Source organism: Phyllostomus hastatus, unplaced genomic scaffold (assembly GCF_019186645.2).
Source record: "Phyllostomus hastatus isolate PE091 unplaced genomic scaffold, TTU_PhHast_1.1 phas_contig_29, whole genome shotgun sequence".
NCBI lineage: Eukaryota > Metazoa > Chordata > Mammalia > Chiroptera > Phyllostomidae > Phyllostomus > Phyllostomus hastatus.
Genome location: NW_025333835.1, coordinates 13,894,954 through 13,919,005, shown reverse-complemented (window position 1 = coordinate 13,919,005; position 24,052 = coordinate 13,894,954). Strand labels below are relative to the sequence as shown.

Sequence of the window (24,052 nt, the reverse complement as noted above, 5' to 3'; positions counted from 1 at the left end):
AGACCACTCAGTGGGTAAAGACACAAAGTGGGAATTGACATTGACAATGGAAAACAAGTTGATCACTTAAAGAGAAAAGTGCTGGGAGTAAGTGCAAATGTGATTTCTTGGAGCATACAGTATTATCAATCGTGGTTTTAAGAGGAAATAGTGAAGCCTACAGTCCTTGAGCATGGAATAGTTGTCACACGGTGGCGAGGGACCATTTGATAATGGACATGTGACAGGATCCACTTTAGAGTCAGGAATGCCAGGCACCGACCACATGATCTCACTTAAATGTAGAATGTAAAAGAAACAACAACAACCCCCCTCTCCTGCCCAAAACCAAGTTCCTGGACATAGTGAACAGCTTGGTGGCTGCCAGAAGTGGGAGTTGAAGCATGGACAAAATAGGTGAATAGGGATAGAAGGTACAACTTCCAGTTAACAGATAAATAAATTCTGGGGATGTAATGTGCAGCATGGTAACTGTGGTTAATAATACTGTGTTGTATGTTTGAAAGTTGTTAACAGGGTAGATCTCAAAAGTTCTCATCACAAGAAAAGAATTTTAACTGTGTATGGTGACGGATGTTACTGGAATAATTGTGGCGATCATTTCACAATAAATATAAATATAAATCATTCTGTTCTATTCTTGAAACTACTCTGTTAGATGTCAGTTATACCTCAATTAAGGGGGAAAAAAAAGAATGCCAGCTACTGAATGGTTAGTCTGGGTTCTTGCATGAGCTGCTGCCATCTGATACGCATCTATCCCCTCTAAGCCTCACGACCCCCCTCTCAGATGGGTATGATTATTACTACGCTCTGTGAAGTGAGTCTCACAGAGGTTAAGTATCATGACCAAACTCTCCTCAGGGAGTGGCAGATGTGAAATTCAAACCTCCCAATGTCATCCCCAAAGCTGCGCTTTACCACAAAAATTAATTCTACAAAGTGCCACTATAGCCAGTTCCTCTCTACCATAAAGTGTCTCCTACAAGGATACACTCTACTACTGAGATATACAAGTACATTGGGCTTTCTTCTAGGTTGTCTAGATAGTTTACAGAGATGGGAATGGAGTTAAAACAAAAGGCTCTGGGGTGAAACCCTATTCAAGAATATACATTGCACATTTGTTCTACCATTTTAGTGCTTGTTCTTTAAAACTTAGGTACAGCAGTTATGGCAGGGGTGTCATGAATCCTGAAACATTTGATGGGCAATGATCTGTATCTCATGTGACAACACAGCATGTAATAAAAACTGCTCCTAGTGCTTCCCAAAATTGTAGGAAAAATATTTACACTAATTTACAAAAGGATACACACACAAATGTTACCTTACAAATTAGATTAAATTGTTTTTTCATACAAGAATAACTGTGAAGTAATATATGTCCACAATACTTTATCTAAAACACATGGGTCAGATGTATTTCAAATTTTAAACAATTTGGCTTTTAGTAAAATGATACAGTGCTATACTGCATGACACCCTCAGGGGACATGTGATGGAGCACCTGTAATTAAATATTAGTATTTCTGCCATAAGATATGAGTATTGACACTAAGAGGGATATATAACCTCTATGTCAAGTTTCATGTCCTTCCATGGTGAGTTTGTCACAAATTCACCAATGAAGTTTTCAGAGATTTTCAAATTTCACAATTGCAGATAAGAGTTTTAGACTGGTATTTTCTTGAAAACCCCTATTTCATATATATCATTAACACTGGACTTTGTGAGCAAATGTACACATTGGGGAGGAAAAAAATTTTCTTCTACCCTTCCAGGGTCTTTGGATGGTCTGATCAAACGAACATAAGACATTGAACCGCAGGGCAAAAAAAATTTTATCTGTACAAGGGCTCCCCAAAAATATGAGGCCCAGAGATGATCAGGCAGCTGAGGCTTGTACGCAGCCCAGAGCTAAGGAGAAGCAGGTGGAAGTCTGGGACAGGAAAGGGGAAGAGGGCAATTCACATGGATACAGAAAAGCAGCTGTTTGGTAAACAAATGTTTGCCTGGCCCTGCAGAGACCATGGACAATGAGAAGACACTTGTCTCTTGGCCCTACTTGCTTCCCCCAGCCTGCCACACCTGGCTCACAGTCTCTGTAGTTATCTCTGATACTCTCCTCCTGGACTTGGTCTTCTAGCGAAATTCTTTTTTAGTGACTAAGGAGGAGGCGAAAAGAAAAACTTCCTGAGTATTTTGTTTCTTAAAAATAATCAGCTAAAACAATCCTCATGCCAAAAAGACATTATTTTGGGGTTGCGAAATCCTGCTTCCACCACATCCACATCTCAAATTGTAATTTATAGCAAGTAAATATACATTCATTCATCTATTAGTTCTTAATTCAACACACATGACAACCTACAGAAAGTAAGCTTGTTAGTTCTTCTGAAGCAGCATTTGTGACTTAGGGCTGGTAAAACTACACAGCTAGAGAAGTGTTTCTTCCATAATTCTTTCTCTGTATCTCTTCTCCATTCTCAGGCAAATTTCCACCTGATGCTGTCCCTGGGTTTCCTGGTCCAGTGCCCACTTCCCAAACAGCTCCCTCGGGGTCCTGTTCTTTGCCTATGGAGAAGTAAATTCATATTGTCTGGTCTGAACCTTTGCAATATGCTAATTATTCACCAAGCACCAATTAAGGCCTTATAAGAAGCAAGATGAGTAACTTTTCTCCACTTTAGAGATGATAAAAATAAAATCAAACATTTAAGTAAAACACCCTGGCTGGGTGGCTCAGTTGGTTGGAACATCATCCTATACACCAAAAAGGCCGGGGGTTCAATCCCGGTCAGGGCACTTACCTAGGTTGGGGTTCAATTCCTGGCTGATGTGCAAACCAGAGACAACTGATTGATGTTTCTGTCTCACACTGATGTCTCTCTCTTTTTCCCACTTCCTCTCTCCCTAAAATCGATAACCACATCCTTGGGTGAGGATTAAAAAATAACTGAAGTAAAAAAAACTTGCCACAGCTGCCAAATAGCTTAGCTTAGATCAGAACCTGCTTTCCCCCTTTTCTCACACAACCTTTAAATGGCTAGTTTTTCTGACAATCCTCTTTGTGTGTTCAAAGGCAAATGGCTTAATGTGTTATTGTTCCAGAACACTGAATTTAGAGCTTTAGTGGTGGGGATTGGGGTAGGGTGGATCTCCAGCACTCCCCAAATCATATTGTATGGATGCCCCCACCCACCAATACCCATGCCCCATGCTGTTTACCAGGAAATCACTGAGCCAGGAAGGAAAAGTGGAGCCCACAGCTGAGGAGCAGGCAAATACACGTGAGGAAAAGAGTTGAAAACGTGGTAAGGCTTTTTCTAGCTTTTAATGTACACTGAGAGATTTTAAAACATGTCAGCTAAACAAGGCAAAAACAAGGTCTGAAGAGGGGAAATAACACAAATATCAGAGAAAAGAGTAGTCCTTTCTAAGGAGTGTTCGTGCTAGCAGCATTTTTCTGACAAGTCATTTCTTCACAGCCCAAATTTCAGAGCCGCCAACAAAGCAGGTCCTGAAGCAATGAGGAAGCTGCTCACTGAACTGCAGAACTGGGCTGAGTTCTGGAGTTCTGGTCCCAGTGAGGCTGAGAAGTGCTGGTTGGAGCAGACTCTGGGAGGCAGCTGCAAGGAAAAGGCATCTGTTGGGATGCCAGTGTTAGCCAGGCGTTTGCTGACTGGTGTCCTGGTGCCTGGACAGTGCGGCCAGGGTCAGTATGGGTGGGTCAGAGGATCTGTCCTTGTGGACCAAGCAGAACCCTCCCAGGCTGACCTCATGGGCCTGCAGGTAGTGGAACTAAGCTTCCTCATAGTTGAGTTACACCCTAGCGTTAGGCTCACTACTTACCCTGGGGAACCTGTGATAACCATTTGCACCCTTTAGGTGAGGGGAAGCAGAGTTTGCCACCCCAAAATATGCTTTTTAGAATATTAATTATTTTAAGCTGGTTACTTTTAAGAAAAGGAAGGCTCAGGAGAATCATCTGACCTTCCCCCTAAATGTCTAAAAGAATTTAAATAGAGGGCCTGCTCCAGGAAGGAAGCTATCACCATAGGTAACTACGGTCAATACGAACTAGGGTGTGGCAGGCAGAGAACTTAGCTAGGCTTCTTTGATCAAAGACATTTTGTAGTAAGCAGTTAGACAGACTTGAGCAGAGTGGTCATGATAAGCCAGGTAGGAAAGAACAGGGCAGAAAGCCCAGGTGCCTAGCAACAGACAGGTGTAAGGTGGGGCCTCACCTCCAGGGCAACCTTTCTACCTTAGCATATCACTTGCCGGTCGTGAGGTTTAGACCCTCTGACCTTTCATATTGCTGGTCACACCGTTTGGACCCTCCCCTGATCTTTCTTCCCCTGGTATGTTGTCAGTCATGTGGTAGACACCCTTAGAGAAGGAACAAGGGGGCCAGTGAATAACGTAATATGACTCCCATACAAGCTCTTGTGCAACCACCCCCATAAGCATTAAGCCCTAGAGAAAACATTTAAGCCTCAGTTGTGTTTTAGCTCCAGGCCTGGAAAAAGCATCAAGGCCAGATGGGCAACACCAAGTCTGACAGGAGGACCAGCTGCAGTGACTAATGATCCCTGCCCTGAGGAGACATACCTGGAAAGCTAATTCTATTGCGGTCCTGCCCTGAGACCTCCAGATAAAACCCCAAGACAAAGGACTCAGAGTTGGTTCTCCCTCTCTCTCTCTCCCCCCCCTCCCCCTTCCTCCCCTTCTCCTCAAGCATACCTGTGCCTTTTTCAACCCCCTTCTTTCCCCAGGGCATGCCCTCTCAAACCCCCTCTCCTTTCCCCAGGTGCCTTTATCTTTGCTTTCTTTCTCCTAAGTTCCAAGACCCCCTACCCCCCCCTTTTTTGCCTAACTTGTTTCCTGAGCCCACACAGCCCAACTGGCTCATTTTTTCCATCTATGTGATTTTCTAAATAAACTTCTTATAATTTGAGTTCTTGGCTCTGAATTCTTTCCTAGCCAAACTCAAGAACCAAGGTTGCTGAACCAAGGTCCAATTCTGCTGGTTAACTTCTGGTGCCATTTCACTGCTAACATTTTCTGTGTCCCATTGTTAAGATGGCCCAACAAACATTTATTTACTAAACATGCACTTTTCCATCTCCATGTAAATTGCCCTCATGCCTTTTGAAGTCCCAAACCACAACCCCCTTCTCCTTAGCTCAAGATGACATATAAGCCCCAACAACCCAATTGGTTTTGGGGCCCTATGTCCTTGTGGAGTCCTTGTATGTACATATGTAATAATTTCATCATTTTCTCCTCTTAATCTGTCTCATGTTAATTTGATTATTAGTCCAGCCAAAATTTAGGAGAAAAATTAATGTTTTCTCTCCTACACGGGGTGAGAGCATTAAATACAAAATCTCCCTCCAACCAGAAAACTTCTCTGCTAAGCTAGTAGAGATAAGCAAGTTTTCTTTGCTTAGACTACACATTGAACCAGAATGTGGTATGTATCACAGGTCATCTGCTGAAAGATTGCAAAAACAGAAAGAAATCTCACCCTTTATGTGGTCAAGCAGATAGAACCCATTACATGCATTCTCAAGATAAAACAGTAACTAGCCCCTAACTAAGAGAACACTCGACAGCACCATTTGTGATGCACAGTTCACCCTCGACTCACACTGGAAATGGAGTGACTGTCTCCGTTAGCTTATCAGTTTCATCTAGCTGGAAACCAACTCATCTTTATGACAGGAAATAATTTTGCAATTTGCATCCAGGCACCTACCATCCCACAAAAACTAGGTGTTCGGGTGCTATTTTCCTTGATGTTTACATCAAGGTCCTTGAGAAAGGCATTCATGGGTCATCAAACTTACAAAAGACCTACTGAGTTTTCAAAAGGATTTATATACATTTCAAAGAGAGAAGAAACTACTTACATGTTTTCTGATGTAAGAGATCTAAGAAAACAGAGAGAATCTCAATAGGTAGAATGAGGCCTCCTATTTTTCATTTTTCTTTGTCCTTACACACCCTACCCCATGCATTCTGACTCTGTAGGTCTTCTGATTCCGATGCCTTGATCTGCCATTTTCAGGCTCTGCAGGAGATCCTGCTGGTCGGTTCAGAACAGTGTATGAGGGCGACAGACAGCCGTGAGCAACACAATCACCTGAGGAGACTGATGAAAATGCACATTCCCAGAACCTGAACAGAGCAGCACTAAATCAGAAGCTCAGAGGTGGGGCTGGCAGTGGCAGTTAAAGAAGCCCCCGAGAGGGCTCTGATGCTCTCTGCAGACCGGGAATCACTGCCTTAGACTACAGCATCAATTTTCACAAGGGGATACCTGGACCCCTGGGGAGAAGGGCCATTTTCCATAGGCCACACAGACTTAAGTAGTTTGAGGATTTATCTTTTAGATCTTCAAATTTTAGTTTTTACTCTTAAACATAGCATATTTTTGAGAGTATTGCCTGTGGTCACCTCTGCTACCTCTTCCTCCCATCCATTCATAGCCATGTTTCTCCCTCTTTTAACAAAGGAAAGGCATAAGGAGGAGGGCTGTGTGTTCATGATTGTCCCATACCCCCACCCCAACCCAATAAGCTTTCAATGAAAATATGTGCTGCTAAAAACAGAATTCCATCAAATAAACTCAAAGATCCCATGGGCTTATTAAACAGTTCATGAATTGGGCAGCAAGGTGCTGTAAGGGGTTGTGGACTATGGAAGGTTTTCATAAGCAGGAGGGTGGGGCAAGAAGTATTAGCCGAAGAAAAGAACGTATTTTTTCAGGCCAGGTTATCGTATTTGTGGGGGATGGGGGAAGACCAGCAGGTTTTTATCATACGGATTACCCAACTAGTGCTAATCAGAAAATTTCAGATTAGCTTTTTAAAGGTGACATTTCTGAGAAAGATTAAAACTGCAGTTAACTCTTGGTGTGCTGTTATAGGGATAAATGACTCCATTTGTGGCCTGTTGACAAGGCAAACCTCTTAAAAACCATGCATCTTAAAGTGACATCTTCTTCCTGGTTGTATGGGGAGAAGGGGCTGCGGTAAAGACAATTCGAGAAGATGTAGCTCCTGCAGGAGAGCCCTGGAGCAACTCAGGCATTACAGCTTGGCCAAGAAGCACTTGAAGTCATCTTCTTTCATTGTGAAAAATGCACTGTAGATTCCATCTATTTCAGAATTTAGAAGATGAAGGTTTTTTTAAAAAGGTGCTATTGATACAGATAGATCTGGCCAGCCCTGGCCAGACTGCAGAGCAGAAGAGGGCCGAGAAAAGGAACTGCCTTGAGGTGTTGGCAGCACTGTTTTCTAGTGCTTTGTGCCTGTGCTGCTCCCTAAATGTGGTGCTGGGTGACAGGTTACGTGGTGCAGGAGGAAGTCACTGCTGAGTCTATGTCAGGCTAGAGAGAGTAAGTGACAAAGGGAAAACCCCTCCTACTTCTTTCTGGTCCGAGGAGACACGGTCACACATGTACTACATAGATCAACATGGCAGCAGGGGAGGCCTGTCAGTCTAGCCTGGAAAAAGGGCAGGAGGAGATGAACCCCTCTGGAGTGCACGGAAGTTTGGGCTGAGAGATTTAAACTGAGGGAAGGGAGAAACGTTCTCTCTTCCTCTCTGGGACCCACGGCATGGACGTGCAAGCTGGAGATTTGCGAGACTGGTGGGTGATGAGCCCATGGCTGGCAGGACGGAACCCCCGCAGAGGCTGGCAGCAGCGGTTGGCAGCGGCCTAGGGTGCTGGGTGGCATGGTGGTGCTACCCACACGCAGACTCCAGAAAGGAGCCTGAGGCCTGACAGTGGGGGAAGAAGCTGAGGTGCTTGGATGATCATGCAGCAGCCACCTGCAGTTCCCAAAGGCTGGTATTTTTAAATGGGAGAAGGAACTGTGGGCCCAGACTTGGACTGGTCTGGTAGAGGGTGGCAGGGTTTTTCCTTCTGGAGGGGATGGGCTCTGAGGCAGAAGCCTGCCATTCTTCCAAGTTGTGCAGTTTTTGAATGAAAGACCTGGGTCCTTTTTCAGAAAACCTCTGCCTCTGGAATTTGCCTCTGGGTGGCAGCAGCAGCAGCCGAACCCCACTTTCTGTTCAATAACATTATCATGTTTGATTTGGGGGAGAAGAATAAAGTTAGATGTTTTCTGACAAAAAAAAAAACCCATGCTTTCCTTTGGCTGGTCTAACATGAGCACTGCCTTTGGCTAACCTGTGGAAAATGGACAACATTGTCCAAAGACTTAATGAGTTAAATGTGAACCTCCAAGGTTTTGAAGAAAATACAGTCATGTGTTGCCTAACAATAGGGATATATTCTGAGAAATGCATTGTGAAGCAATTTCATCACTGTGTGGACATCGTAGGGTGCACTGCACAAACCTAGATGGTATAGCCTACTATACACGTCAAAGCTACATTCAATAGCCGGTTACTCCTAGGCTACAAACCTGTTACAGCATGTTACTGTACTGAATACTGTAGAAAACTGTAACACAATGGTATTTATGTATCTAAACATCTAAACATAGAAAAGATACAGTGTAAATATAGTATAAAAAATTAAAACTGGTGCACCTGTGCAGGGCACTTACCACAAATGGAGTCTGCAGGACTGGGAGCTGCTGTGTGAGTCAGTGAGTGAGTGGTGAGGTAACGTGGAGGTTTGGACATTACTGTCCACTACTGCAGACTGTACATACTGTAAATGTCCACCATGCTAAATTTGTAAAAAATAGTTTTTTCTTCAGTAATAAATTAACCTTAGCTTACTGTCATTTTTTAACTTTATAAACTTTTAAGAATTTTTTATTTTTTAAATAATGTATTTTATTGATGACGCTATTACAGTTGTCTCATTTTCCCCCCTTTATTCCCCTCTGCCCTGCACAGCCCTTCCCACCCACATCCCCCCCCCCCACCGCCCCTGCTTTAGTTCATGTCCATGGGTCATATATATAAGTTCTTTGCCTTTACATTTCCTATACTATTCTTAACCTCTCCCTATTTTCTACCTACCATTTACGCTACTTATTCTCTGTACCTGTTCCCCCTCTCTCCCCCTCCCACTCCCTGCTGATAACCCTCCATGCGATCTCCATTTCTGTGGTTCTGTTTCTGTCCTAGTTGTTTGCTTAGTTTGTTTTTTGTTTTAGGTGTGGTTGTTAATAACTGTGAGTTTGCTGACATTTTACTGTTCATATTTTTTCTCTTTTTTTCTTAGATAAATCCTTTAACATTTCATATAATAAGGGCTTGGTGATGATGAACTCCTTTAACTTGATCTTATCTGAGAAGCACTTTATCTGCCCTTCCATTCTAAATGAAAGCTTTGCTGGATAGAGCAATCTTGGATGAAGGTTCTTGCCTTTCATGACTTGAACACTTTTTTCCAGCCCATTCTTGCCTGCAAGGTCTCTTTTGAGAAATCAGCTGACAGTCTTATGGGAACTCCTTTGTAGGTAACTCTCTCTTCTCTTGCTGCTTTTAAGATTCTCTCCTTATCTTTAATCTTGGCTAATGTAACTATGATGTTTCTTGGTGTATTCCTCCTTGGGTCCAACTTCTTTGGGACTCTCTGAGATTCCCAGACTTCCTGGAAGTCTCTTTCCTTTGCCAGATTGGGAAAGTTCTCCTTCATTATTTGTTCAAATAAGTTTTCGATTTCTTGTTCTTCCTCTTCTTCTGGTACCCCTATTATTCAGATGTTGAAACATTTAAAGATGTCCTAGAGGTTCCTAAGCCTCTCCTCAATTTTTTGAATTCTTATTTCTTCATTCTTTTCTGGTTGGATGTTCCTTTCGTCCTTCTGGTCCACTCTGTTGATCTGAGTTCCAGTTTCCTTCCCATCACTGTTGGATCCCTGTGCATTTTCCTTCATTTCACTTAGCATAGCCTTCATCTTTTCATCTAATTTGTGACCAAATTCAACCAATTCTGTGAGCATCCTGATCACCAGTGCTTTGAACTGTGCATCTGATAGGTTGGCTATCTCTTTGTCGCTTAGTTGTATTTGTTCTAGAGCTTTGATCTGTTCTTCCATTTGGGCCTTTTTTTTTTTTGTCTTGGCACATCTGAGCCATGAAAGGTTAAGTATCTAAGGCAGGTTCTGCTGAAAGGACTGATGCGCCTGAACTCACTTAGAATGTGCAGGTAAAAATGCTGGAGCAACTTGTCCCAGTGTAAAAAGTCTACCTGCATCCACACAACTGAGGTTCCTTAGAAGAAAATATGTTCTCCATGGAAGGGATGGATCATAGCTCTTTTCTTTCCAAGTTTTCTGCCTGCCACATTCCTTCCAACTTTAATATTTTTAAAAAACTTTCTAATTTGTAATAACATTTAGCTTAAAACATATTGTACAACTGTACAAAAATAGTTTCCTCCCTTATATCTATACTCTGTAAGCATTTTTCTATTTAAAAATTTTTAATTCTTTTTACTTTTTAAACTTTTGTGTTAAAACTAAGATGCAAACACATACATTAACTGAGGCCTCAGTTTAAGTTTTCCTGTGTCTTCCTTTACTGTCTTATTAACTGTCAAATTCATCAAAATTACATGGCTCTTCTCCTGGTTCTCAACCCAAAACTCACATTAGAATTACGTGGAGATCTTTAAAAAAGAACTCCTGTGATATACAGCAATGATAAAACACAACCACCACCACCACCACAACAAAATCCAACACTTTAAGCCATGCCTTTTCATTTGTTAAGATATTGTTGAAATAATCAAGTGCAGGCTAATAAAGAAACGTTAAGAGTTCATAGGCCTTGAGAAAGAGCTTTAGGCCCTCTCCTTTAAAACAAAGTACTAAATCTGGTCACTTACTTTGGCGGTAGGATTCCATTTTCTCCCTCCTTCCTTCCTCCTTTCACACCTCCCTCCCTCCTCGTTTCATTTTCCCCCTAACTGTTCATAGGACAGAGACTATGGGGAAGACTATCTCTGTCCTATTAAATGAAGAGTCTATAGTTCAGACATACTGGTTCTCTGCAATGGACAGCCTGGGTTGCTTCTCCAACACCTCCATCTTCTCCTTTTGGCAAGTCTCCTGACTTTCAGATGCATATTCTCTGCCTCAAATCAAATATGTTTCCAGGAAGCAGACCACCCCTACTTGTAAGTCTGGGGCACCTGGATCAGGCCCAAACTAATTCACCAATCTTTGGGGAAGTTACTGGTTGAGAAACACAAAAGTAGCACAATATAGGTGAATAAGGCCTGAGGAGAGAAGCTTCTTTTCCCTTCTTAGTGCACTTCTAGCTAGAAGTGACCCCAAACTCACCCTTGCACGTAATAGCCCTAGGAACTGTGTCTATCTTGTGACCACATGGGGAAGCTTGCTGTAAATGAAGCTGATGACATAGCAAGCAGAAACGAGTGATGGAAAGAATCAGGGTGTTTCATGACAAGGGTGTTTTATTTCTGTGTCACTGAAATAAACCAACTGAAGCCTAATGAGCTTCTGGTAGTGCAGTGAGCCAGTAAATGCTCTTTAGGGTTTAAGCTAAACAGGAAAGCGGTCTGAGTTGGGTTTTCTGTTATTTGCAACTTAGGTGCATTCTGAAAGATCCACTGCACACATTACAAGGACGGAATGTCTGTTTTATAATTGAATTGCATTTTTGTCTTGTTTTTTTTTATTGTTGTTCAAGTACAGCTGTATAATTGAATTGCATTTGAAAAAGCTAATAGAGTGCTAAAAACAACATATTTGACTTTTGAATACTTTTTGCTGTTGTACTTAGCAGTTAAGTGCTTTCTGTACTAAGAACTGCTATTTGGCTTCAGATTGTTTTTGCAAGAAATGTGGCAAGCTGTGTAAATCAGTTTATTCTGTAATTATTAGGGGAGTCTCCAATATGCAGCCATTGCTCCTTTATCTATAGAAGACAATTAGTACATTGTTAATACCAGGTGAGGAAGAAAGATAATATTCAGCAAATAAAACATACTGTAAAACAATGTATGTAATAGCACATTGGTTTTATTGATAGCAGAAGAAAAAATTCTTTTGCTTGTAAAATGTATTTGTTTTACTGAGCTCAGTGTTTTTCCCCATTCTCTGTGTGGGACAAATTTCCCCCCCTAAAATCTGCCTTTTCTTTCTCCAAATAATAATATCCACCATGACTACAAAGGAAAGTGGGAAGGTCTACCAACAGGTTTCACCAGGATGTTTCTCCCATGGGCTCCTTTCTTCACCGAGACTCTATTTAAATAAAGAGAGAGGAAGAAAGTGAAATTGGATCCACAAATTGACTTTTCCATATTCAACATATGCTTCTACCGAAACTTAGCTGTAAATGTTAAGTGCTTATATAAATATCAATAGATCTCAAGTAGAATGAAATGGACACTGCTGTCTAATTTACAAACATAATTTATATAAAGCAATATGTAAACCCAAAAGCAAAATCTTTCAAAATATTTTTTTCTTTTATGTGGGGGAGGTGGTGTGGGCAGGGAGGGGATGGAGGTGGGAGAGGGTATGGGGCATAACCAGTAATGAAAAAATATAGTAAAAAGTGAACTATTAAAAATAAATAAATAAAAGGAGTTAGGAGGAAAAAGAGTAATTTTTTCTTTTAAATTCTCATAGTATATCTCTGTCACCCTTAGATCCTTTATTGTTAGCAAGTTGATTTCAGGAATTTCCATTAACCAAATAGTTTTTTAAATTTATTTTTTTTAAGATTTTATTTTTTTATTTTTAGAGAGGGAAGGAAGGGACAAAGAGAGAGAGAGACAAAGAAACATCAATGTGCAGTTGCTGGGGGCCGTGGCCTGCAACCCAGGCATGAGCCCTGACTGGGAATCGAACCTGCAACACTAACCCAATAGTTTTTAACAGAGAATGACAAAAAAGAAACAGCCTGCCAGTGAACCACTTCTACCTCCATCCTTCCACCTCCATTTCCCCTTTGAACACCTCTGAACTACTATATTTTGCCATGTATGTGCATTTTTTACACAGATTTTTGAGGAAAAAATAAGGATGCGCATTATACATGGATATTATGATTATATACCATATATGTAATAATCCTGTGAATAATGTGCACAAAAATGTGGGTGTGCCTTATACACTGAAAAATATGGTAGTTTAGTCCAGTAAGTCATTTATTTCAGTCTGTCACCTCCCTTGCCCGCTCTTTACCTTTATAGGTACCAGTCTAGTTGAAACACTTTGGGTGGTGACAACAGAAAAAGCTGAAAGAAAGTGGAGAGAGAAGCCTTGTTTGCTCTGGTTCTATTTGAGTTTCATGCATAAAAGAATGCTTGGGCAGGAACAGGCAGAGTTCCCATGGCTGCACACAAACAGCTCATAAGGCTCCCAAAGTAAAGAGTCTCCTGCCTAGAAAGTACAGAGCTTTGGGTATTATTATCCTCACATGAAGCCCAGCCTCTGGCATCACAGGGCTCCACAACAGCTATTTCTACAGTGTTCATGTCCCTGAACTTGATTTGAAAAATTTCACCAGACCAGATTGTCAAACAAATTTTTCACATTTAAAAATGTATCTTTTACAAGCCCTGGCCAGGTGGCTCAGTTGGCTGGAGCATCATCCTGTACACCAATAGGCTGTAGGTTTGATTTCCGGTCAGGGCACACACACAGGTTGTGGGTTCGATACCCCGTTGGGGTATGTACAGCAGGCAACTGATCAATGTTTCTCTCTCACATTGATGTCTCTCTCTTGCTCAAATCAATAAACAGCCTTGGGTGAAGATTTAATTAATTAATGAATTAATTAATCAAAAGTAGCTATTTTACCAGTTCAAACCAGTGTTAAAGCCTTTGAAAATGAACAAAGTCATGGTATTTATGTAGCAGTCTATGATTAGCTGTAGTTTTCAACGTTTGCGGTTAATATGGGGAACTGAAAAGATGATTCTTCCATCAAACAAATAAACTAGAAATGAAGTTCGAAGTCAGTCAACATTTATTAAACTGCTTCCCATGCTGAGACTTAACCTCCACTGCACCAGGGAACCCCACACTAACGGGTCTGCTAAACCCTTCCCCACAGGTCCACCATTTCTCCTTTCACAGCAGGTCATGAAACTCTAACCCCTCTTGATTGGACTATTACATTAGCTTCTTAGACGCTTTTCCTCCTGGTGCTGTAATCCATCGACATCCAACAGCAACATTTCTTAAGCACAATTTTGATCATATCACTCTTATTTGAAAGTTCATGATAACACCAAACAATTCAAACTCTGAAAGTGTCTAAAGCCATAATACCCTTCAGCCACCACCAATAAATACTGTTAACACCCAATGTTTTGGTTTATGTACTCTACTGGAGGTTGCTTCCTGGGGACTGCACTTCTTCCCCTCTTTAATCTTTCCTTGGCTTTTAGAATCTCTTTAGAGGACTCTGCTCTATGAAGAAAATGAAGCTTAAAATTAATTTCTAAAGTCTACCTCTACTACTGTAGCCTGGTTCCTATGACTGCAATGTCAGAAACCTTGCCAAATGCACATAATTTTGGTCAGTTTCATTGATTAATTTCTCTATCTATATCTGTTCATATTTCTAAGATGTCTATAACAGCTACAAAAAGTCCATAAACTGAACGTTTGATGTTTTGGGTCTTATCTTCCCTCAAAGCTTTGACCTGACTTGTTACCACTTTTTCTCACATGTGGGCCTACTTCCCCACATTGCTCCCTGAAACCTCCTTCTCTCACCTAGCCCTGACCCCTCTGTATCAACCGCTTTTGTAGTTGCTGACGTCCTCAGTACTGGGCTCAAGTAGAGCACAGTCCCTCCCCACGTTCGGGGAAGTATATGTGTATGTGAGGGTGGTGGTGGTAGGGACCTTTGGCCTTATTTTAAAACCTATTTTAAACAATTTAAAAGACCTCAGAAAGCTAAGAGGAAATTCTCAGTTTTCATTCACCTTAAGAAAGATTTAACTATAAGTATACTAAACTTATTTTAAGTGTTTTATCACTTTTTTATTTAGGCGTTTTATATCTGTTTACTAAATGTCCTTGAATTAAACACAAAGAAAAGCCAATGATAAATGGAGAAAGCTGTTACACACGAGCTTGCTCAGGCAAATCAGAAGTCATACTTCCTCTCCAGGTCAACTACCACATGAGGAGGTAAGAGCTAGGACATGAAAGCTGTCTTCACTTAGACATGACAATTCTAATTTGTAACCAGTGAAGGAGCCATAGAGAAGCTGAGGAAGATGCAAGACTCTGGGCCAGTGCTGTCCAGCAGAAACAGAATGTGAGACATGTATCATTTTTAATTTTCTAGTAGCCATGTTAAAAAAAATAAAGAGGTAAAATTAATTTTAATAGCACATTTTATTTAACCCAAACTATCTAAAATGTTTCAATATGATCAGCAAAAAATATTAAGATATTATTGAGATATTTTACTTTTTAAAACTAACTCTTTAAAATTTGGTTTGCATTTTTTTTCACTGACAGCACATCTCAATTCAGGCTGGCTGCGTTTCCAGTTCTGAACAGGCACAGCTAGTCTGAAAACTTGAGCGTCGCTTTGCAGGGGGAAAATACAATGTGGAAAACAGCCTTAGCAAAATAAATAGCTGAAAGGAAGAATTAAGAACAATTTCTTTAAAATTCTCAGTGGTCTTGTTCCTGAGGAGAGACTGAGAAAAACAGATATAATTAAGTCTAAAATTCTCTTTCGGATGATAGATATCAAAAGCTGGGATGGGAAAACTCTGATTGTTAAAAAAATATTCCCTTCCAAAAATATATTAATAAATAAGGTCTTTGTTCATCAAAATGAGATGCTTTAAATTAGTCCTACAATTTCCTAACGTTTTTGTCTTATTTCTCTTCCTTACTATGGGAGGTGATTTTCAAAGTTTCTGGATCAATAGCCTGAGGCCCCCAAATTACATCTCAATAAGCAAGCATGTTGTCTTCACCCAATTCCTTAAGATATACTATAAAACATTTAGTCTTCCTTAAAAAGAATTGAGATTAATTTAAAAAATTAAAAAATATACTCAATTACCCAGGTTAGTCCTTTGCTTTCTTTCATCTTCCTGTCCTCAAACTTATGGTCACTTTGTGGACTGTCTACCTCCATTAGACGAGTATGTAGAGAGAAAAAAGGGGACTAGGGATAGCATTTGTGGGCAAAGGCTTGGGGCAGAGTAGTTTACAACTATGGCTTACTCGTAAGTATTTTATCATTGGGAAGTTTTTAAAAACATCAGTATTTTCTATTACATTATTATGAAATATTTATAATTGGACTTCCTTATTTCACATAAATGGCACCTTTTTTTAATATGGAAACCACCTTACAATGTCAACTTTACCTTCTCCTGTTAGTTCCGAGCCCGGGGAGGTTGGTAAAACTGCTGGGTTGGCCGAGTGGATCGCCGAGGCTGGCCATCACCTCCTCTGCGGAACTCAAGGGTCTGGTCGTAGGTTCCTTCTTCCTCCTGTTTGCAAAAAGTAGGGATGAAACACGTTCAAAATAGCTCCAAGTTTCCTAAGTTAAATACATTTTATGGTCTCATCTCGATACACCCTCTTAAGCTGCCTATGACTCATATCTGTCAACTTTTATAACAGAGGGAGGCAAGGGGAAGAAAAAAACCTCTTTTGGTCCTAGGTAACAGAAGAATAAACATTTATAGTGATAATATTAGAATCAAACTTAATTCTAGAAAAGGAAACCATTTCCATATAACAGCATGATTCTCTCTTCAAATAACATGACACACTAGTGTGAAAACACAGAAATCCAAGCATTATGATAAAAATTTTCTTGAATATTTGGGCTTCTAAATATTTCTACGTGTTTATCATGGAAAGAGGTTTGGTAAGATATGGAAAAGGGTTGGAAGAGCCTCAGAACGTTCACCAGTGTCTGTCCTCATCTGACGAAATCTCCAACATCATTAAGAACCTTACATCTAGAGACAGGAAAAAATAATGGATTGAAATGAGGAGGGAAACATAATTTACATATACAGAAGGCTTCATGCAAGACATAGCAATCACCACAGTAAGAAACAAACTAATTTCTTCTCATTTTCTTTCTTACTGAGGGAGTAGATCAGCCAGCTTAAAGAATAGCATGGGAAAATTAGGACAAGCAGTAAGACTGTAGTTAATCATAACATTTGAAAAGCACTTAGAAGCAACAGAAATGTAGCCAAAAGCCACACTGGTTTCTTACTGAGTGCTGCCACCCTGTTATTTTAGTGTTTTTCAGTTAATGTGGCTATGAAGTATGTTCCCCTTTAGAGACAGAAGAAAACTGGCTCTCAGTTTTGTTTATGGAAAGAAGCAGGGTTATGGCAAAAGTTGTTTCAGTTCCAACTGCATTATCAGAGCACAATACTTTGCATGATTTCGGAAATTCATCCTACTTCTTTCTCCTCCTCACTTTATCTCTGAATCTTTTTCCCAAAATATAATTTTCCTTTGACCCTATTAATAACATAGGAAGTTAACATGAAAGACTGAGTTCTACTCTTTACATTTTACCCATCTAACTATTCCAATTTTACCTGATGGGAACAGAAAGATGCTAAGACAATGTGATCAAATCCTAGTATCTAGAAACAGTGTTTAATATTTGGCATGAACATAAACCTCATTAGGCATCCTGCATGGTATTCTTAAGAAAGAACTATTATTTCCATTTTATGCTAAGGACACTGAGCCTAGGAAACTTTAGGGCTTTGCCCTAGCACTTAAGGCAAATCTGAGTTTATATTCAAAGACTGCTGCTAAGCCTTTAAAATCTCAGTTTGTATGTAAAAGAAGTAAACCAATAGCCAAAAATTAATGATCATTCTGAAAGGGATTTTATCACCTAAATAAGACAATGAAGGAAGCTGACAATATATTTGATATAAATCAAAAACTACATTTTATTTTATTTTATTTTTGAAATTCCAACATGCATCTTGGTTGTTTTACTGTCCTTCTGTTAAAGAAAACTGCCAAAATTCACAGCAGATTTGGCAAACATATGATCAGACGTTTTACAAAAGATACAGAAACAGCAAATACACATCTGAGGAAAACTTTCTATAAATCCTTGGGGAAATGCAATCAAACAATAGTGAGGCAGCACAACAAAGTTACTTTTAAAAGTTTGGATAAAAACAATTGACCAAACCAAGTATTTTAGACACAAATTCCAGATTAGGTCTCCTTTTTCTGTGCCCATTTCATTAACAATCAATCTCAAAATGGTTGGAAGCGTCAAATGTTTATAATTTAGTAAAGCAATTAAATTGCAGGAAGAAAATTAAGAAGTGTACAGGAAAGAAATGAATTAGTCTTATTATTCTGGTCACTGTTCTGATGGATGATTATCACATATTATAGCTAAATATGAAAAGGAACCTTTTAATTGTATAAACTCCAACAGCATTTGAAGCTTTGCATGTTAACTGAGAACAAAAAAACAAACATTATTTGGTAATGTAGAAGATGAAGTAATCATTTCAGGAATTAGAACACAATGTTATTTTTCTCCACACCCAGCTTTAGAACTGGCCAGGAACATATAAAATCTACACTTATACCAATAAAATACATTGTTAAGGATAGGACACCACATCTGCTGAGTGAGTGAGCTGCATTACATAATAAATATGCCATTGCTATTTGAAAAGCTGTCTCTACTGTGTTTAAAAGATTCAGTCTATACCAGCCAGAGCTTATTAAATGGTTATAGAGATGACAGACCTTGAGATTTCTTTTACATTATTTGATGTTTTTGCTATCTTTTTATACAAAATGCAGGCAAAAAATAAAAATGATACTGACAGCTTGGTTTTCAGTTATTATCAAAGACACAATCTTGCTTTTTAAACTTTTAAAGTATTCTTCCTGCAGAGTAGTTGAGGGCAAACCTGATTAGCCAGGAAAATCACTGGCTAATGTACTTCCCTGTAGTACATAGTAACTTTTAGCACTAAAAACTTTAGAATCAGTACCTCTTCCCATTTGTGTGATGCAGCTCAATTTAACACATCAGTTTATTTGGACTCATCTTTAAGTGATATTTATACCTTGTTCTTCTAGCCTATCTTCTTATTTTAGGTTGTACTACTTTGTAACAGATTTAAAACTCAAAAAAGTAATTTCATAGTTTATGAACATATTTTAAAAATTTAACTCTGTGTTTGAGTTGGCACCGTCCTGGCATGCCATCTAGTCCAACCCCCCACATCTGACAGATGAGGCATCTCTAAACCCAGAGAGGTGAAGTGATTTTCCCAAGTCACAGAGCTCATTCCAGGAAACGGCCGTATCAGGGCCGCTTGTTCCCGACTCTCAGGCAACATTCTTTCAAAGACTTGCAATAGATTTGATAAATTGGAAACAACCGATGTCATCTTCACCTAAGCTTTTGAGATTTAAAACCATTTTATTGAACTCACATTTTTCTCACTAAATAACTAGTATTCAAAATGTGCCTTCTTTTCATGCCAATATGTACTAATTTATTGTTCCTTTTAGTGAAAAGATACAAAATGCAATAATCATTGTGACATCAAGCATAAATGAATTGGTATTTTGAAAAAAATTCACAGTGCCAATGCAAAAAGGAGAGGTACAATTTCATGTATTATATAAAACATGTTCTGCAGGACACACTACATCTTTCCTGAATATCATCTCCAGCCTTCCATTAGTGCATATCTGTGAGTAAGATCACAGGCAAATATATATCCCCTCATTTGTAAATGAGCTGTGTTAGAGAAGTTCATTGTAAATCAGTCACTTGGCCCGTTGAACATGCTTCAGTGGGAGATGTGAAACACATTTAGAGGTCAGGTTCTCTGTCCCACAAGCGGTGAGGTGCAGCAGAGTGCAAACCAGTACCCTAAGGAAGATGTTGGATCAACACTTCCCAACAGGGAGTGATTTTGCACCCCAGAAGGCATTGGCCAATATCTAGATATTTTTGATTGTCACATCTGAGGGTGCTATTGGCATCTACGAGTGGGTCAGGAGACATTTCTGGTTTTTACAAACTAAAGAGGTAAGGTTGGGGGAGGTTGTTACCCCATCTAATGGTTGGAGTAACATTGGCTGGAGGTTGAGGATGCTGCTAAACATCTACAGTACACAGGACAGCCCACACGACAAAGAACTACCCAGTCCGAACGCCAATACTGCTGAGGCTGAGAAACCCCGGGCTAGGAGGATGAAGGAGGAGGAATCTTCCTGCTCCTGTGTGCTCGGAAGTTTGGGTTTGCCACTTTCCCCTTTTTCATTTTGGACATTTCTTCTTTTGCCTCTGCCTCTAAGGCCTAAATGCTGACTCGACCCTCTGTGGAACTTTTGTGGGGAGCTCCACTTGCCAACAATACTGTCTTCCTCTGCTCCAACTACATATTCATAGTTACTTAACTTGCTGAGTTGCATTACCTTAATTTACCATTCTTTCAGCATTTTCCCACAGCCATAACTTTGTGAGGAGAAAGGAGAGATTATTTGGTTGGTGGAACTGGAGATTGGGGATGGTAATTCTCTTCACAAAAACACTTTGTAATTCTCTTCAGAAAAACTTATTTTGTGCTGTCATGTGTGCTTGAATAGATGAGAGTATTTTGTGTGCAATTTAACAGTTTCTTCTAGTCAGTTCCTTCTCACAGAATTTACATCGTAGTCACAAACACAAGCCAGCATATAAAATGTATGCCATGTACCCTCAGCAATAATCCTTGAACTTTAGGACATTTTGAACAATGAAGTACAACTGAGTACATATTTCCTTAGTGATTCATATGTAAAAGGCTTAAATGGCTTACTCTATGCATTTCCCAGCCACCTCCTGCCTGCCTTGTTAGCTTTGTACTCAGTTTATAGAAAATACAAACTAATTTTAATATAAAACCTAAGCAAAAATTCATTTGAAAAATGAACCTGCTTTTCCAAAATGTCAAGTAATAAAAGCAAAACTATGGGGACAGTGAAGAGATTAGTGGTTGCCAAGGGATGAGGGAAACAAAAGGATGAATAGGCAGATTTTTTAGGGCTGTGAAACTATTTTGTGTGATACCATTATGTCACTATACTTTTTTCCTGGCCCCACAGAATGCACACCACCGAGACTGAGCCCCAGCGCATGTCACCTGTGGACTGTGCCAGTGCAGGCTCATCAATGGTAACAATGCACCACTCGGTGGGGACGTGCGATGACAGGGGAGGCTGTGCATGTGTGAGGGCCGTGAGCACGGGGGAAATCTCTGTGTCTTCCTCTCAGTATTTCGTGAATCTAAAACTGTTTTTAAAAATAAAGTCTTTTTAAAAACAGGCCACATCAGTGGGATACTTTGTGCCTCATATAGTGCTGATGATATGGCAGGTCCTTCGTAAGTGATGAAATATTTGCTGACCTGCCCAATCCATTCGGATTCTTCCTGTGTTTATCAGTGATACCATGGTATCATAACAGAGTATGAGAGCTAAATTTCTCTCCTCCGTGGGATGCCATTAATTAATTAATATGTGAAAACCTCTTTGAAGATTATTGAGCTGTCTGAACTGGCTCTAGGTTGTGCTTAATTTTGATTATACCCTGGATGTTAGTAGCATTTCCTCCTGGTTTCCCACTGGAAAACTCTGACCTTTCAGTGTGTCAGCCCGAATTAAGAAATAAAGTATCTCTGTCTCATTCAAAAACAAACAAAAAAATAATGTAATGGGCTCCAAAAATAGAATTTAAAATATTTTAAATGATCTATTTTAGCTCAAATATTCTATTATATTAAAGTAACTGAAATTTGAAAGTAAAAGCTGAATCAGTCTTTATTGTTTGTGAATATCATGCATCATACTTGTGCCCACTAGAGTCATGTATCAACACTGAATGTTAGGTTTACACTTATCCTTGTTTAAGAAGTATGTTCTAATTCAATATTTATAGCTCCATCACAAAATAAACTGGGCTGTGGTAGCCTGGAACCACCACTATAAAAGAGGAAGTTTCTGTCAATAACAATCCAAATGACTACTGAGCTATTATTTGCTCAAATAACAAGCACCATCACTTGAGCTAGAACACAGGTCTTCTGTCTGCGCTTCACTATGCTTCTGAGTAATAAGGGTTAGAAACCATGAATTTCAGAACTGGAAGGGGAATTGGAGATAACCTAATTGAGCACAGATCAACTTTTTAAAAAATCATCATTCACTTTTTGGGGGTAAATGTAGTACTCATCTTTCAAATGAAATTTTGCATGTAGAATTCTAACATAAAATAGATTGGTTCAGGTTAAAGTGCACATTTACATACATGTATGTTAGCAGTATCCCCTTGCTTTTCTCTTCCTTAGTCCCTCTAATCTCTGTAACCCCTAAACCACAAAAATTAAAAACCCAACTTAGTTCAACCTCCGCTGAACACTGTGAACAAGCTAGGCTGAGTGACTCATTAAAATATAAGAAAGTGAACTAGTGGAAGGATGGGAACTGGAATACAGGCCTCTAGCTCTGAATTCAGAGACTATTTGCCTTTGCCTTCTATTGTAGAGAAAATCTAAACTCTACTTTTAACTTCTATAAATGAAATGTCTCATTTTATAGTAAAAATTCACCTATACCCAAATGGGAAAAAAATCAGGTTTTAGTAACATAGGAGGTTACTACATGTAACTAAAATAAGTAAATTTTATGATAATAGACTATCCTGTTTTTTTAAAGTCTGAACAAAATATCATTTTAAAATAAAATACAATGGGGAATCATACTCTCCCTTCTCCTCAAAGCAGCTCTAAGAACAACTTTATAATATGTACCATGTCCAGTAATATTTTATTTAAACTAGTTATGGCAGAAGAGAAATGAAAAACAACACTAATTCTAAAAAAAATCTGATAAAAAATCTCATCACTAAACAAGTGTTCCAAAACGCCAGCTGAGAAAACATAATGTGCTCATTCCTGTGTCAGGCTGAATTTCAAGAACTAGGAGACACTTCACTGTGGTTGTGATCTTCTCTTTTTAGAAAACAGTATGTTTTCTAAAGTTATATAAAAATGGAAATTGGTGATGATTCTGTAAGATATTAGGAAATCATCTGAATTTCTGGCTCAAGGGTTTTATTCTACACTTTGCCAACTAAAGCACAACCTAAATAAGACAACTAAACTTTAACATGAAAGAAACTGTATGTTTAGAGGACACTGAAAGCAAATGCAGTACTATCCATCACTGTCCTTCCTTTAACACCATTACGGTCCACCCTTTAATTCAAAGTAAACAAGCTGGTTTTGATAGGAAGGTACTCAAGAAAACGCAACTAAATATCAAAGGACTGCACCCATATGTTAATTAAGAGAATACAATATAAAAGAGACTAGCAGACATGTCACCCTTATCAAATTTCAAATGATAAAAATACACTCTTCTACTCAAAATACACCTAAGTTTATTTACCACTTGGTACAGAAAAAAGGAAAATGAATGTTTATTCCACTGTGTGCCTGGCATTTTTGTATTTATCTCATTTAATACTTTGACTGACTTAATCTCACCATTCTGCAGATGAAGCAACTAAGGCTCAGAGCAACTCCCCCAAAGCTGTGAGAGTGACCACACTTCAATGAGAACCCTGGGCTGTCTGCTCTGAAGTTCTTTCCAATGCACTCTGCATGTAGTGTGCACTTGTATTTCTTGCTTCAGACGGTTATGATTAATTTCTTCTAATACCTGGCTTAGGATCAATTTTAAATAAATGAATGGCTACTGTCCTGAGCCTAGTATAAGTATCATTTAACAGTTGTCATCTTTGTTGAAATACCATAGTGAAGTCCAAAGAATAAATAATTTGTAAAATATGTAGCTCTCTCATTGCCTGTTTTAGCTGAAGGTTAAAGAGATTTCAAAAGCCTTGTCCGGAAGTTAGATTACGGAACATATTCCTGCTTGAAAAGATCCCAGTCTACTCAAAGAGTCCCTTGAGAGATAATTTATCATGGCATTGCTATTTAAAATCTCAGTCTCTGAAGTCAGATCTGAATCTGAGTTTCAACTTCACTGCTTCCTCTGCATGTTATTCAA

General features: G+C 39.4%; 1 protein-coding gene across 5 annotated transcripts in view; it reads right to left on the bottom strand.

Moving 5' to 3' along the window:
* Positions 1-11,971: 11,971 nt before the first annotated feature.
* Positions 11,972-24,052, bottom strand: part of TDRD3 (tudor domain containing 3) — a 163,246-nt gene continuing 151,165 nt past the window's right edge. For 3 of the 5 annotated variants that reach the window (XM_045839148.1, XM_045839150.1, XM_045839154.1), the window contains 2 exons: positions 16,330-16,455; positions 11,972-12,214 (listed from right to left, as the gene is read on the bottom strand). In XM_045839148.1, the coding sequence (XP_045695104.1) occupies positions 12,136-12,214; positions 16,330-16,455 (205 nt within the window). In that variant the 3' untranslated portion in view covers positions 11,972-12,135. Of the gene's footprint in view, positions 12,215-16,315; positions 16,456-24,052 lie in introns of all 5 variants that reach the window. The other 2 variants (XM_045839149.1, XM_045839152.1) reach the window with 1 other exon arrangement.